The sequence below is a fragment of the Cottoperca gobio genome, chromosome 4 (assembly GCF_900634415.1).
Source record: "Cottoperca gobio chromosome 4, fCotGob3.1, whole genome shotgun sequence".
In the NCBI taxonomy this organism is placed as follows: domain Eukaryota; kingdom Metazoa; phylum Chordata; class Actinopteri; order Perciformes; family Bovichtidae; genus Cottoperca; species Cottoperca gobio.
In genome coordinates, this window is record NC_041358.1 from 8,127,750 (window position 1) to 8,145,047 (window position 17,298).

The following is a 17,298-nucleotide window of genomic DNA, read 5'->3' on the forward strand; positions in this document are numbered from 1 at the left end:
AATGAGTTATTCCAAATCAGCTCTCCAAATTTGCTTTATATTCTAACTTAAAAAGGGACAGTTCACCTCATAATCAAAAATAAGATCCACAGACCTCAGTGTGAACAGTTTTATGTAGGAACTATTTTCTTTCTACCAAACTTCACCTGCCAACTCACAGCAAAACAATCAAGATTGATAAATAGCACTACAGGTAAAAATATGCATTTCTGATTTTGGGGTGAACTGTCCCTTTAAGAAAGTTTACTTTATTCAATGGATAATCGTTTCTAAGGTGTTTTGTTGTTGGTTTTTGCTCTGGTCTTGTCGTGGCAGGGCTACAATATGGTCACAATGAACCTGCCTCAGACTGAATGTGTTTGGTGTGTTTGTGTGGTACCTTCTCTCCTTCAGGACAGTAGCCTCTGACAAAGTCCTCACACACTTCAGCTTTGCGGGACACGTAGACATGACTGTAGGGACAGTCGCTGTTGTTACAGATTCCCTTCAGGAAGTAGGAACACACCGGCATCTAGAGAAAGTCCGACACAAATATGTAAACCATCTGAACTTGACAGAGACAGTGTGCAAAGACTAATTATATCAACAACTACTAAATGAACATACATTTAACAAAGAGTCAAACATTTGGGGACATTTGAGTAGAATTTTGTTATGTCAAAATATAATGATCCATCCGACTTGTGTTGGATAGATTGGAGCTGCCCATAACTTCCAGATTATTGGCAAAATGTCCAAAAAGATATTGAATTGATTTTGGGTATCAATCGGACTCAGACTGGTTTGAGCCCTTTTGATCGTTGGCATTCTTCCTGAAAACATGTCAGACAATAAATTCTGATTTTTCCTTCTTATAGCAAAAAAAATATCCTGCTTAAAAATGCGGTGTCCAATTACTGGGCAATAAAAAGAAAGGGTTAACGTGGTTTACATCATAGAGAGGATGACACCAAACGGTGTCGGCGTTTTGTTTTTCCTTTACAAATTTCTATTTAAGATCGTCCTCCCAGTAAATTATCCAATGTAAAAGAAGTAAATAACAACACACAGAGAGCAGGGGGGATGAGAGCATGAGATTACATGAGATTAAAGGAGTTTGTTAACAGCCATGCGGTTCTAAAACCACCGTCATGTATAGTTCAGACATGTCCCGTGCGCCAAGCAATATGTCACACTGAGCAGTTAAATGACCTTAATTGCAGTTGACAGCGGCAGAGTGAGAGTGAATGTGTGTCTTGACAGCATGTGTGTTGTATGTGTGAGTGTGTGTGTGTGTGTGTGCAGAGAGATCTACTTGTTGGTGTGCGTGGGTGAGCCTGGTGGATGCCGGTCTAAATATACCTTCAGTGGTTCAGTGAAGAAAGAAGGGTGGGGGGGGGGGGGGGGGGGGGGGGCAGTCGGAGGAGGCGGAGTATGAGAGGGTCTCCACCTTCTTGGGATGGGATCAGTTGGACCTAATTAACTGCTACGGAAATATTTATCCAGACTGCAGCTCGTCCAGCTCTCATGATGTGTTTATGTGCTCTCAATGTGTGCACAAACTGGGCCAGTGGTGGAGGGAGGGGTGGTGTCCCCGGGTGTGGGGGGCACTGCTAGGGGAGTAGGCTCGAGAGGATCTGGTTTCGAGGTATTTGTGGTAGTGGGAACAGGAGGGTGGGGTGCAAAATTCGGGCTCACCTATCCACACTAGTGCCCGGATCAGGTTCAGAGGGCTGCTGTGTGCATACCCTCGCACAACCCCCCTTAAAACTAACCTCACTTCTCCCCAAGAACCCCATAGAGTCCTGTTTAAGGGGTCCACATGAAATAAGAGCGGGAGTATCCTGTGGAGGGATGGGCCAAAGGTTTAGGGGTGAGGAGGGGGGCTGTAGGAGAGGTGGCATTACAAACAGACAGCTGGGCTCTCAGCACTTCCAGACCGCAGTGTGACAACCAACACAGGTGCAGGGTATGTGTGTGTGTGTGTGTGTGTGTGTGTGTGTGTGTGTGTGTGTGTGTGTGTGTGTGTGTGTGTGTGAGTGCAGAGCACCTGTTGTATGGTTGTTTGTCTTAAAGGAAAAAAAGAGCCTTTTTGAGTGGCTACACTTTCCCCTAGACGAGGGTGACAAGACGTCAAAGTGTCAAGTGAACATTATAATTTGACCGTTTTCTTTCTTGCGTTTTCCAGTTTATCAGTCGGCCTGCACCATGGTTTATTACAGTAAAACAGTTAACATGGTCAAAATACAAGAAACCAGAATTGTCCCCCATTTTTTATTTCATAGATAATAACATTGGATATTTTAATGATATATTGAGCGCCTGGTTTTCATTTCAGAAATCTGCCCTAGAAGGGCAAGAGTACACACACACACACACACACACACACACACACACGGTGATTTTAAAACCCAGAAAAATAGGTTAGTTAAGATTTAGTTTTTTTAACACGTGAAGAATGGTTCATTGGATCGAGTATCAATTTTTTAAAGTTGGATCTACCATTCAGCAGTAATTCAATTATCAAAGATGTTTCCGAAGATCTTTCTCTCCATGAACTAAATATCGTCATATTAATTTCAGCCATGTCACCTGGTCCTAGACTGACTGAGTTGCTGTAGCTCCCGAGCAGGATAAGGTGTATAACCTGAAGATCGTGTTCCATGTTGCTGAATGTGCGAACCAGAGCAAGACACCTGTACATAAGCTTGCTTCTTTTTCACACAGTTATATAACCTTTCACAAGTAAGAAGGTGATGAGGGAGGATAAATCCACATCCAGATTCCTCCTGCTGATATGTAGATCCAATAGGTGACCAGCTCTAACCTTTAGGCTCTTCCGTGAACCCCCCCAGCGGGTTAAGTCTTCCTCACTCCTTCCCACGGTGCCAAGAACGCAAATACGATCTGACTGTACCCAATAGTGTCATCTTATACCCACACATGTACCCAAGCATGGCCTTTGCAATAAAAAACAGAATGTTATCAAGCGCTTCTGACGTATGTGGGAGTACGTTACCTTCTCCTTAGCCACCTTATGGGAGAATGGGCAGGTCCCGTCTGCCTGTTTGCACGTCCCTCGTAGAAACCTGCACACAAACAACGGAAACAAGTCTGAGACCGCAGAAGCTAACAGAGATGCAAAGGGAGAACAACTACTGGTTGTTTTTGCCCTTTGTAGCTTATTTGAATGATAAGTTCAATGTACCTGAACAGAGAAACACAGGCGTCTCATGTATAATGTAACTGCACATTTATGTTATAGCCATCATCTTTAATGATTCTGATTTTGTTACTAAGAAGTTTAGTGTGGTGAATGGCTGTAAATACCACCACACACATGAGCCGTACACAATACTTTGTAACTGTGTTGTTGTAATTGGGAGGAAACACTGTAATAGTTGCTGATTGATTCATAATCTCAAAAGGGACCACTTGAAAACTGCTGAATATATATTTTCAGACAGTATCAAGTGTATACTAGTAGCTTTGACTTGACGTTTACAGCACGGTGGCTGAATGGTTGGATGTTTTGTACCAAAATGCTCGTTATCTCCCTCCACTCAGAAATGTGTTCTTCTTCTAATTCTTCCTCTTGTTGCTTTACTCGGATGTTTGACCTTCACAGTACTGAATGATGAGTTGGACACTGGAAGACGGTTTCCCATTCTTCTGCTGGTGGAGGAAACTTTCTGTGCTCATCTTAAATCTCCGTATAGTATATACATGTTGTGACATCACAACTAGTTGATCACTATACCATGATTGAGGAAACCTCAAACCTGCACAAGAACACTAAGAATGGATTGCTCAGTAAAGTAAAGACATGTTGTGTCCAGCAGTTTAACTTTTGAAATGAACAACATTTGCATATTATTGATAGATTCAGTTTTTGTTTTTTTGGGGGGGGAAATAGAGTAGATAGACATTTTTGAGGAAAAACAACTACAGTATTGCTTAAAGCATGTCTTCTTCAAGATCCCCTCTAGACATGTCTTGTATACCAGGCTTGAAGATTTGACTTTTACTGTAACTGCTTATCTTTTGTTCTGATGACTTAACAAGAAGGTTTCTTCCTAATCATTTTAAGGAGTTATTTTTTATGCTTTTATTAGAAAGTGACAGTTGAAGGGACATCAGGGGGGAAAGATTTGGGAAATAACATGCCACAAAGATCCCTAGCCAACCAGGGGACATAGTTTGATGAGCGCCATACACGCCCTAAAGTGCTCCAAAACGTCACACCGAGCATCAAAAAAATGAAGAGACTTAACCCTAACCCAAAATAACACCTCCCACTTTAACCCTGTGTTGGGTGTACAGATATTTACCAGAAATCAGAACAGTAATCGCTCCACCCTAAACCTTTGTGTATTACTAAACGGCACGTTCTTGTGTGCTTACTGTACGTTACCTGGTACAGACGGCAACCTTGTCTGGGTCATGGATGTAGGGACAGCTGTTTCCACGGTTACACTTGCCAAAGCGGTTGTAGTACATGCAGTACTGCTTCTGCTGCTTCTTCTGGCGAGCGTTTCGGATTATGGCGAGGCTCCGCTGGACTGCACGGCTTGTTTCAGAAAACACAGACAAACCAGTATCCACAAATCAATAACAAGCAGAGTGTGGTAACTAAAGAGGACACAACTGTGCAATGATTAAAGTTTAAATTCTCCCCCATATGAGGAGCTTTGGGTTAAGGTATCACTGTATGCTAATTTTAATTGTATAAGATTACTTCTGGCTTCACAGCCCTTAGGTGACAGTGATGAAAGGTTAATGTTGGGAGAGGGAGAGAGGAGGATCAAATGTAAAAGTCTTCGCTGGATTAGATTTAAAAAATGGTGCTGTTGTGTGAGGAGAGCCAGCAGGATGGCCCACATACAGCTGTTAAGTAAAAAGTTGGATATGTATGCAGAAATGTTCGCACTTCTTGCGTTTGAGTGCTTCTGATGAGAACAGATGAAACAGGTTGGCGGTGTGAAAAAGCTTACCTGGCTAAGTGGCGAGAATTGTAGGGTCTGTTGAAGGTAGGACTTGTGGATGAGACCTGAGCGGTGCTGAAAGACCTTACTGAGTGTGAAGAAAAGGGACACACAAGCAACTCAAATTACATTTAAAAAGCGTCCTGTGTTTAACTTACACAGCGAGTTAACAGAAAGGGTGAAGAGATGAATTCCACAGCAAAAAAGTTTCTTTGTTTTTAAAATATGAAGAATTTCTCTGCAATAGCTGCAGTCCCTTCTACCTCGGGGTAATCGTCCAGATTCAATAAGGTCCTCGAGTGTGCGTCATTTTGGTAGCAAAAATAGTTACTGATGCGAAGATTCTTAATGAGTCGCCCATAAGTGTTGACGGTATACACAACCATGTAAAAATAATTTCACATACGTGTATGCTTCTTGTGACGATTAGCGTATTAGTGTAAACTTTCTCTATAAAAACACAAATACAAGAACACACTGCATATTTACTTCAACATTTCACCACACGTGCGTGTGCAGTAGTTTGTGTTTTTACAATTTGTATATTTCACCAGCACCAATGTGATACAATGTCCAGGAGCAATTTCAGCAAGATCCTCCAGTGCATTAACGTCTCGTAACTGACTTATGTCGTGAAATATTACCACAATATTACAAGCAATTAGTTTGGCACGGTAATGAAGACATAGATGGTTGTTTTTTTGATTGTGTGTCTTTTACAAATGTCTTTTCTTTATACAAAACTTAAAAAGAAATACTATTAAAACTGTTGAGATATGACAGAAGTGAAGCTGTCTGAGTGCGTTTGTGCAGCCAGATGCAATAACAACCTGATATGTGCCCGGTTATTTATACTGTGGTGGTTTGACACATTGGTGCCAAAGACAAACGTGACATCCAGCTCCGTCTGAGTACACCATAACCACTATGTACCCAATGTACTCCACAAACACTGGAGGTAAAGGTGTGTGTGTGTGTGTGGAGGAATGGAGGTTGAAGTTAGAGATGGCAGTTGATCTTATTCAGACCTCTAATTTTGGATCTTGTTTTGGCTGTTAAAGCTCTCATTAAGTGTGCATCCTGGTGGGATTTAAGCAGAGCAGAATTACAGGCCGGTGGCTCCAGACCAAGAACAAATGTGATTTCACATCTCCCCCCCGGCTAGCTTCACAAGACACCTAGGGTGTGTTTCTGGAGGGATGCAGGAATGTGTGTGTTGGGATGCTGGTCACGAGTTTAACAGAATGGAGCTCTTCAATTTCACCTGCAGGTGTAGTTGCTCCAGAATATGTACTGTATGAGAGAGAAGTGGGAAGGAGGTAGAGGCAGATCCGGGCTTTAATCTGCACCGTCCAGTTCTCCAGACCCTCCCCCTCTCTGCTCTGACAGATGACAACTTTATTATTTCAGATGGCAAATCCAGCAAGCTCCCGTAAGTCTATTAGAGAGCATGTGGACAGAGCTGCAGCCACAAACATGAATAAACACTCCTTTATCACCTCGGGGTGCACACAGACTTACTGTACTCGCAATCCATTTCCAGAATAGGGCTGGGTATCAAACCTCAGTACATTTTTTGTACAGACTGAAATGTGTCCATAGCACTGACTATCAAATGCTAGTATTAAATAGGTCAGGTTCATACTTGTGTACGCTTGATTTAGATTTATATCAACAGACTATTTCATCACTACTGTGCAATTATCACTGCCATGTGCAATATTAGTTTTTTATCAACCACTTTGTACTTGCATTATTTGTACTCTATTTAATTATTGTGTGCTCGCCACTTTACTTCGTATGTTATTTTGCTGTAACAAGGTACTTTTCCACGTTGTGGGACTAATAAAGGATTTCTGATTCTGTTTCTGATATTTTTTGTTTCATCCAGGCAATGCTCCCGTCCAGCCGCTTGTGTGTCGACAACATTTAGGAAGTTTTGCTAAATGATTTCTCCTACCACAGCTACGCAGATGACACTCAACTGATTCTGTCTTTTGCCAGATCTGAAACCCAGGTGGAGGCACGGATCTTGGCTTGTCTGGCTGATATCTCTCGGTGGATGGCCGCACATCACTTGAAACTCAACCTTGACAAGACCGAGCTCCTTTTCCTTCCAGGTAAGGGCTGTCCCATCCAAGACCTTACTATTAACATCAGCACCTCTGTTGTTTCCCCGACTGACTGCAAGGAATCTGGGTGTGATGCTGGACAACCAACTGTCCTTCGGTCCCAACATCGCTGCAACAACCCGCTCCTGCAGATGCACTCTGTACAACATCAGGAGGATACGTCCCCTACTGACTCCGAAGGCGACGCAGGTTCTTGTTCAGGCTCTTGTCATCTCACGCCTTGACTACTGCAACTCCCTCCTCACTGGACTGCCTGCATGTGCCATTCGACAGCTCATCCAGAATGCAGCAGCCCGACTGGTCTTCAATCTACCCAAGTTCTCCCACACTACACCGTTCCTCCGCTCCCTTCACTGGCTACCAGTGGTGGCCCGAATCTGCTTCAAGACTCTGGTGCTGGCCTACCGGGCTGTGAATGGATCAGCCCCTTCCTACATCCAGGCCATGGTCGAACCATACACCCCAGCGCATTCACTTCGCTTTGCGTCGACCAATCAGCTCGCCACTCCCTCACTACAAGTGGGACCCAGATTCCCCTCAAACAAAACCTGCCTGTTTGCTATCCTGGCTCCAAAATGGTGGAACGAGCTCCCCATTGATGTCAGGACAGCAGACAGACTCACCTGTTTCGACTGCACCTCGGCGAATGAAGAAACAAATTAACTGTTCTTTGTATGTTACACTTATATTGGTTTGGCTTATTTATAGCTAATAGTTGAATTTGTATTCTACCGTTTCTGTGTGTTGCACTTCAAACTGGCTTATTTGAAGACAGTGTTCACTTATACCATTGTACCTATTTGAAGCTTACAAGATTCCTGCTGTTCGGAGTTGTATCTCCATGATTGTTTGCACTTTTTGTATGTCGCTTTGGACAAAAGCGTCAGCTAAATGAACTGTAATGTAATGAAACAAGGACTTTGTAGAAAAAACATTTTTCTTTTTCAAACGCATTGAAAAAAATAACAAGTTTTGGTATCGTACCAGTATCATATTGGCAACAGTATCAAAACATTTCAAATGATACCCAGCCACAGTATTGGGGGAATACATTTGTAATGTGTGTGTGTGCGACACCCAATAACCTCAGACCCCTTTGATTTGATGTGTTTTTACTACAACAATTCAAATTGATGCATATACTTATATTACCAGATAATGAAGAGAGAATAATTTTCTACACATTCTGTTAATTATATTCATCTAAAAAATTAAAAATGAATAGTTTTTTTGAATGGAAAAAATAAATAAATCAAACTTGGATTTGGCTACAGTAGCTGCACTGTGGCTACTCTTTAGTGCTCCTATTAACGTTAGCCAAGAAAACATCGTTAAGCCACACGGCACTTGAACTGGCGGTGCTTATATCAGATGACTGATGTGTACAATGACACAGACTTGTGCCTGAGCCAGCCACAGCTGAGGGTGCGCCCACACACACTGTGGTAACAACCAGCGGAGGTCTACTACATAACTCTATATCATAATGCAGCTCAGCCTCTGTGTATCAGAGAGAACGCACAATGTATAGTGCTGTAAAGCAAAAGAAGACCTTTCAAGGGCTCTGTACAAACTTGATGTGTAAACTAATTAAATATGTTTTCTCTTGATGGGTATTTGAATCTACATTTCCATGCATGTGTTGTGATTTATCAAATACTTGTAATGGTCATCTTTGATTGAGAAAGAACTAGATGTAGTTGCCACAAGTCAACTGTGGGACTGCACACAATCCAGACAGTGTGCTGTTGTTGTTGTTAAAGACCATTACAGTGACGGTCATAGTACCTGTTCGGTTGATTGACATGTTGGAAGCCACGGTGCGGGACAGCTTATTGGCTGACACCCGATACAGGGAACCACGAATCCAGCACATGCTGCTTCCTCTCCAGTGCTGGCTGGATGACGGGTGTCTGTCGTGGGGAGCTCGCATACGACTCTGAAGGAAACTCCTGAGAGGACGAGGGACAGAGGAAGACAAACAGACGGAGACAAAAAGATGGAATAAGGGATGAGAAAACATTTGGAAAATCATGTATTCATATATAGGATGATTCTGTTTTATTACAACTTTGAATGATTATAATTATCAGTTACACATGAGCCATTCTCCGAGGTGGGAAGATACTATCCGCTCATACCTCCCTCAGTTCCACCCCTCTTTTGTCCGTCTTCCCTCAAGCTCTTTCACTATATCTCCCCTCCTCACTTTATGTTTCCCATCCTCCAGTTTCCCCTCCCTCCCTCCCTTTCTCTCTCCCTCCCATGTCACAGCACTCTGTTAAATTGCTCCTCTAATGGAAAGGACGGCAGTGTGGAAATGGAGAGAATTGAAAAGAGGAGAGGAGGAAATCAATGAGATAATAGGCAGGGCAGGGGGCCAGAGCAGCGAGGTTGGCCCCTACACTGGAGCGAAGAGACCACACACACACACACACTCACTCTCTCTCACACACACACACACACACACACACACACACACACACACACAAATACGGCATCACAACACACTCCCGCTACAGTATGTACAGTACACACAATCACAGGCCTCTACACACACATGCTCACCATTCAGAAGTCACTCAGTAGACTTGCGTACGTGCGAGCCTGCAGTGTGTATGGGGCTGCTGGGTGGTGTGGTGATGGGGCGGTGCAGGGGTTATGGCGATAAATTGCGCTGTCCTGTCACTTCTATTTGGGGCGGATTGGGGCTGGTGTGCAGGGTGCCGCTGGAGGTAATTTGCTGCCGTATTTCAGATGGGCTGGAAATGGGTTTAGAGCGAGAGTTCATGCCTCCCATTACAGAGAAAAGAGAGGGTTACCCCGAATGCACGCCGCGCACAAAACAACTGACACGGACGCTTAACACGCTGCAGCCGGCGAGAGCTGCTGCACTGCTGCAAATAAGAAAAAAACAGAGCAAATATCAGCCATCAGCTGCGTTCACGTAACACGGTCTACCTGACTGTGCGCCAGAACTCAGCAGCACAGACACTCAGTTTCACTGATACAAGATCAGTGGCTGCCCTACACAGGGCAACTGCAGCCAGGGGAGCTGTAATGGAGGCTAATGTTGGAGCGCTGACTGCCACCAAGGGAGGCTTAAACAAGGACCGGGTGGCCTGGGGAGCCACAATGGAGGTTAATGGGGATATGACATGAACAGTTAACACAGACGTCGGTTAACCCTGACACAGGGCTGCAGTGAGGGGGGTGACCGGGGATGTAACACCCAGTCTGTGAGGATGTTTCTCACCGAGTGATTGCCCTGCTGATAGGCTCACACATTTGTGTTTACTAGTGTTTCAATTACAATTAAATCCCCTGATTAAAATGCAGTTGTTCATTATTGTTGGCAGGAAATGTTGATGGCCTAGTTTTTCCGATTTTCGGCTTAATCGACCAATCAGTCTCAAATATAGCCGATTCTGTGCCACACGCGGTGGTTTGCGTTGCGCACACAGGCAGTAAACGCCTATTGTCACAGCCACACACAGTGCTGCAAAGTTGACAACTTTCTCACTAGATTGAGCAACTTTCAGACCCTCTTAACAGCTACATTCCTAAAAAGAGACAAGGGACAAATTTGGCGTCTTATTCAGACCATCAGGGAAAAAGCAAGCACTATAATGGCATTCGGAAAGGCTAATGGTGCATTCATGACCTTCTAAGGTCGTTCTTGTGTTCATGAAAATTGGGCCAGGAGTTTTTTCCCGTAATCCTGCTGACAGACAACTAGACAGACTGAGCCGAAAACAGAACCTCCTTGGAGGAGGTAATAAGCACAGATTTGAAACAACCGTTAACATATTAGTGTTTATTATCTTTATTTGTGCGCTGCAAGCCTCATTTGTGCACAAATTAAGTTCTCAGACTACCGTGTGACTTTACATACAGCCACGTGAATGAGTCTCACCCTCAGGCCGAGCACCATTAGTGGAAACAGCCTCTGTGGGAGCAGATTACCTTTACAATAAGGTAATCTGTCTGTAATTAGAGCGGCAAAGGAAGGAAGTAGAGAAGCAAACTGTGGAAGAAACATAAAAATCAAACCATCGAAAAAGTAATAACATTTGTTCATTTGTAGCCGTTTTTTTCTTTCTCCAGATTCTCCTTGGCCTGTTCGCAGTGATACCCTTGACCTCCAGAGGAATATCTGTTATCAGAGATCCTCCAGGCACATCTGATGCACAAATCCTCCCCAGCTGGACAACCAGGGGTGAGCCCTTTCATTGGTGAACACATACTTTACACTTCTTACCTTTACCTTCTTTTCTGCTACAAGGCCTGAGGGACACATCTATACAGTCATCATACAAACTGCCAAACTATTTAAAGCTGCACTAATCAGTACTTATAAAATATAAAACAACAATATGTAGGCCAATGTAAAAATGTGTCACTTATAGTAACAAGTCTATGTGGGAATTATCACCAGTTTTTAGCCTCTTTTAGCTTTGTTTTAGTTTTAAGGTCCATTCACTCTAAGGTTCAGTCTCAGTGCGCTTCTCCACCAAGAAGGTTGTGTTTTTCAGTTGGGTTTGTTTGTTTGTCTGATTGTCAGCAGTATTACAGGGAAACTACTGGCCTGATTGTCATTAAACTTGGTGGAACGATGTAGCGTTCGCCAAGGAAGAACCCATTATATTTTGTAGGGGATCGGAATCACAGGGCAGATTAATGTTTCACTTTAGTTAACATTGTGAGAGAGGGCATTTGGCATTAGGTCAGGTTCATTATTAATTAATCCTAAAGACTTTTGCTTACTTATATAGTAATTTGGTCTACAACATGGCAACAAAAACATACCCAAAGCCCAAAGTTACGTCTTAATGTCTTACGTTGTCTTACCAAAAATCAAATACCCAAAGATATTCAAATAACTGATGCATAAAAGAGAAAGAAGATCACCACATAAGGGAACCAAATAAAGCCACTTTTGCTTGACAAATGACTTAAACGATAAATCAAATTTCTTGCCAGTCAAATTGCTGTTGATTGATAAATCAACTAATTGTGCTCTGAAGTACAATCCCTGTACTTCACATTCAATTAGTTGTGTCGTAAAACATAAAGACAATGACTGGAGATCGCAGCAAAAACAACATCGACTCCCCAAAAAGAAAAAAAGGTAAAACTATGTTGAGAAAAGGAAGTAATGAAGGAGGGGGCAAGGGCATGCAGAAACTCCCCTGTGACTCGTCTGCATGTGTGTGTGTACTGCTCTGACCATGCGATGCACAGATAAAGGAGAGCGCGATTCAGCACTACCGCCGCTGTTGATGAATGATCCGACTTTTGTTTTAGTGACAGGGAAGAATTTGGAGGGTCGCGCGGCTGCTCCGAATAATGCTGCCCTTGTCTATTTGTCTGCAACCCAAGCATTAGTAAGCTCATATTGGGAAACAGTTATCCTTGAAACAGAGCACAGCAAAAACAGTCATCTGGCTAATTCCAACAGTAAGGACTGCTGCTCTTCTTTAGGCACTTAAAGGAAACCAAAGCAGTGTCATTACACAATCACAATCCTATCAAATCCAACTTAAAAGGGAGTCGGCTGTAATGAGCACAATCCTCTCTTATTGTGAAACAACAACATTAAGAAGCAGCCCAGAGAGTGTTTGTATAGAGTACAGTGTGAACAGCACGCCGATGTAGGTGATGGGTAGATGACTAATGTGATAAGTAATGAGTAAATGAATGAATTGGGGTATAAAAGGGGATGAATGGGGGAGTGAATGCGGGGAAAAGGAGGAGAGAAGTGAAGAAGAGGGAGCGCTGCTTCACTTTATTGCCCAGTCTCTTACATCCTGTACTGATCGATAATGAAGCACTAAAGGAGATGAGCGGCTGGACCCTGCGTGTGTGTGTGTGTGTGTGTGTGTGTGTGTGTGTGTGTGTGTGTGTGTGTGTGTGTGTGTGTGTGTGTGTGTGTGTGTGTGCACGCTTAAAAATAATGTACTTTTTTGGGGGTCCTGCCATGTTGGGGGCTTTAACATTTATGCAAGCAGTTAGTTAGAAAAAGACAGATGCAAGTACAAGCCAAGAAATTAGGATAAAAATGAGATAAATTCAAACAGTCATATCCGAGATGTGACTATTCATATTATATATTGTTATATAAGAAGACAGAAAACAAAAACAAAGATCAGCAACAGAGCATGTGTACAGAAAATTAAAGAATGGACAGCGGAGAGAAAAATAGGGAGGGTGTGAGGGGGACGAGGGGAGAGCTGGGCTGTAATTTATCCTTCAGTGTGCATGCTTTACGGCTTTCTTAATTCAACTCCTGCTACTATTAATGGAGTTAATGTTGAGATTATATCTATTTTCTGGTGGCACGGGTTGAAATACTGCAGACGATTCCCGAGCCCCTTCAAACGGCCGCCTGGCACTAAATCACCCGGCACGCTCGGTATGGCCGAAAACAGGTAAGAGCACAGCATGCTGGGTAGGGAAACCTCTCTTCCTGTGGGCCTGGGGGCAGGGAATGACTGGGGCTAGCTGGTTTAGAGGGTTTAGACAGTAAAGTTGGTAAGCGTGGTGTGATTGATTTTATTTTCCTCTTCAATATTTGATTGATTTGATCGATATTTTTTTCCGTCTTTAAATTCATGCTTTTAAATTTCTTCTTGGGCATTTTCTTGTAAACGGCAGTTTGAATTGGCTCTGTGTTGTATACAAATCAACGTGCCTAATCAGACAGATGCTGACATCAGACAACTGACTGGTGTGAATACCAATGACTTATGTTGAGTTACAAAGTAATACATGAGTTATTGAGGTTTTACATGTGCAACGAATTTCCTCTGATGTAACAGTTCATTGTGTTAGACATCAAATCACTCATTCTAAATGTAATCTTACATACATTTACCATTTTGTGACATTATTATATAGATTAGGACAATATTCTTATTAATATCATAATATTTACTGAAGCCATATCAGCCAGCCTTATATCTGCTTGTCCTGCCCTGTGAGGGTGTTGATGCAAAGCAGATGTTTCATGTTTTAATAAAAGTTGACTGAATGAAGAAAATTAAAGCATACAAATGTCCACCAGAGCATCTTAGTTGTGTACTATTACTTTAAACACTATAACAATGTTGTTTAGCATCCATACAGTCTACCCGGCGGGAAGACGTTGGGGACAGTTGGACATGAAGGCTGGGTCTGTGATTTTTTATTTTTTATTTTTAAATGCATTGCCGAGAGCGAGGATTTCAGCTATGAGCAGGCGCAGAGATAACAGCTGAGAACATATGAGGACAGGGATCAGTGGGTCTGATAGGCCAAAGATGAAGAGCAGCACTCAGTAGTTAAGAGCAGAGAATATGAGCTCATGCTCCACTCAATAGCTTCAAACTGATAAAAGTGGAGGGTCTTTGGAGTTAAACAGATAGATAAGCATGAGAAAGGAGTGCACGGGTGGGGATGGGGGGGGGGGGATAATCCACTATCCCTGGAGACCCGACCTGTCCCCCTCCCTCCCTATCTCTTTCCTCACTTCTACACACTTGGTGATATTTCACAAGATGTCACAGGGCTCAAATTGAAAATCCCTTGATGAATCAATATTTACTGCAGCAGCTAAATGAATAGTAATAAGTCACCAGAGGCTGAGTCCAGCCACGGTCCCCTCTGTCTCACCAAATCTGGATTACACAAATGAACCAACACACGCAAAACACAAACAAGCACAGAAATGCTGTGCTTTAAAGGGCTACACAAACATATTCAACCAAAACACAACTGAAAGAGTAAGTTCACCCTAATTAAAAAAAACTAACTTACTATTAAAACGTCCACTCAGAGTTCTGTGTATCTGCCTGTGATTGCTCTTCCTCAACATTGATGAATTTGAATTGTAAGAAGTGAATTTGGAAGTATATAGAGAGTTGAATTTTCAGTGAGGATCAAATCGGTGTCAAATTATATTTACAAGTTTGGGCCACTATCCTTTATACTACATTAAGTCTCATTCAATTAATTACATTTTGTGCACTAATTACTATTTGTTAAAAGTGCCCCTAACATTTTGGAAATGCCCCAATTTGTATGCCCCTAAATATATGGGGGCATACTGTCCCCTAAATAATATTTACAATGTCCTACACACGATTACATTATATTTACATTTGTCATTTAGCAGACGCTCTTATCCAGAGCGACTAACAGTGAACTAACTACAGGTCCCTCACATCAGCCTGTGACATTTATGATAACACTTTAATGGGAAACTTTTGGGATCCCAGGATTCAATATAATTTTGACTCTAACCTAAAAGAGGCAGAGGTCCACTCATGCTACTTGCAACCTTTTGTAGTTTGGTGTGTGTATGTGTGTGTGTCAGGCAGTTTCCAGGAAGAGCATTCTGTTAATCCATACACATTAACAGATCATCAAACCAACCACAACAACCTGTTCAGAGCTTTAACAACAAAGTTCAAACAGCATGTAACCACTTCAGGGGGAAAAAAGCTCAGCACCACTTAGTTAATAAACCTCATTGTGGAGTGTCTTTTTCATAGTGATTAGGCCATGAATAAGGCATTAACTCAACGTTTGCCACCCAATAATGACCTCCTCATAAACATTAATTAACTCTCTACCCTCAGAGACGACCTCACTGCCACATCCAGTCATATCATACACAAAGAGTTTACGCACAACTAAATATTAAATTCCAGATCCCTTTATTTACAGATTGGTGCTAAAATAGTTTGTCGATTTATTGATAGTTTATAAGAGCAACAAAAACAAAAAGACAAGCAACTATCATTTCAGTCATTTAGCATGCAAAGATAATTGAAAGAAACTGTTGTGCACATTTCACTATCTTATGACATGTTATAGAGTAAATTTGTCAAGAAATAATAGAGATTAACCTGTAATGGAATGAATCATGAGTTGCAGGCCTAGTCCAGATACGTTATTCACTGTGTAATCAAGACTCATTGGTGGATTAAACCTCGAGTGAGAATGTGGGAATGATAGAGGAGACAGGGGAGATGAAAGTTAGATGAATAAAGGGGGGGGGAGTTGTAATGACATAAGAAACAGACTCACCCTCCCTCGCTCCCATTATCTGTCCTGGGTGAGACGCTTTCCCTGCTGGTATAAATTAATGTGAGGAGCACGGTGGTGTAAATGGTTTATTCTCTGGGTTATCTACTGTGCAAAAATGAGCGCCATAAATTCCCGACCTCTTCCACTCATGCTACACATGACAGTGACATTAAAGACAGGGCGCTGCTCTGCACTGAAGGATATTAGCCATTGAGGCACATTAAACCCAGACCTGCGGGAGGTGTGTGTGTGTGTGTGTGTGTGTGTGTGTGTGTGTGTGTGTGTGTGTGTGTGTGTGTGTGTGTGTGTATTTGTCTTTGTTAATGTGGATTACCTGGCAGACTGGATCCTCTTGGCCCTCCAAGAGAGGGCAGGGTTGTAGTGGAGGTTGTGTGCGGTGCTGGAGCCCGGCCGGGTCACCATCTTGTAGCGTGTCCTGAACACCCGCGGAGAGGCGGGACTACGGTGGGAGGAGGAGGCGGGACCTGGGAAAAGCAAAAGTTGGCAGAAAGTCCCCAAAATTAAAATCTGATCACACGGAAGCAATAGTTAAATGTAGTATGTGAACAAATACACATCATTGCGAATGCATAAAACTGTGCACACGCACAAGTTTGTCTGAGGACGCTGGCAGGTGTGCTCTTTAATAAGCTTCACATATAAAAATGAGAGGGAATAACAAAGGCAGAATTTTTATGAGCCTAATAAATCATTTCCTCTGTCTCTTTCCTCGCTGCCTTCATCCCTCCTGCCTGGCCTCCCTCCCTCCTCCTCACTTTAAGTCTCATTCGTTATATCATTTTACAGATCCATCAGAGAGCAGAGAGATCGGAACAGAAAAAAAAGAGGACAAAGTGTTTTTATTTATTTATTTATTTGGCTGTGTATCCATCATGTTGTTTTATGATGGCCTATGCTGGCTGACTTACTCGCACAAAGAACAGAATTTGCATTGAGTGCCGTCTAAGTCCCTGCTCACATCATTTCAAAGACCACGAGTCTCTTTACTGAGGTCACACATGTAGAAACATTGTGAATAATGTAGAGGTTTGTGTCAAATACAAATGAAATTGAGGGAAATTTCAATCCAACTCAATTAAGCTGAGCGAAGGCATTCATTCACTTAAACC

At 42.6% G+C, this 17,298-nt stretch overlaps 1 protein-coding gene across 1 annotated transcript in view; it reads right to left on the reverse strand.

Moving 5' to 3' along the window:
- Nucleotides 1–17,298, reverse strand: part of zc3h3 (zinc finger CCCH-type containing 3) — a 60,375-nt gene that overhangs the window by 9,615 nt on the left and 33,462 nt on the right. Inside the window, exons 4-9 of the mRNA XM_029430316.1 lie at nt 16,503–16,653; nt 8,885–9,048; nt 4,974–5,052; nt 4,394–4,549; nt 2,999–3,068; nt 380–511 (exon numbers count right to left, since the gene is read on the reverse strand). Of these exons, the coding sequence (XP_029286176.1) occupies nt 380–511; nt 2,999–3,068; nt 4,394–4,549; nt 4,974–5,052; nt 8,885–9,048; nt 16,503–16,653 (752 nt within the window). The remainder of the gene's footprint in view (nt 1–379; nt 512–2,998; nt 3,069–4,393; nt 4,550–4,973; nt 5,053–8,884; nt 9,049–16,502; nt 16,654–17,298) is intronic.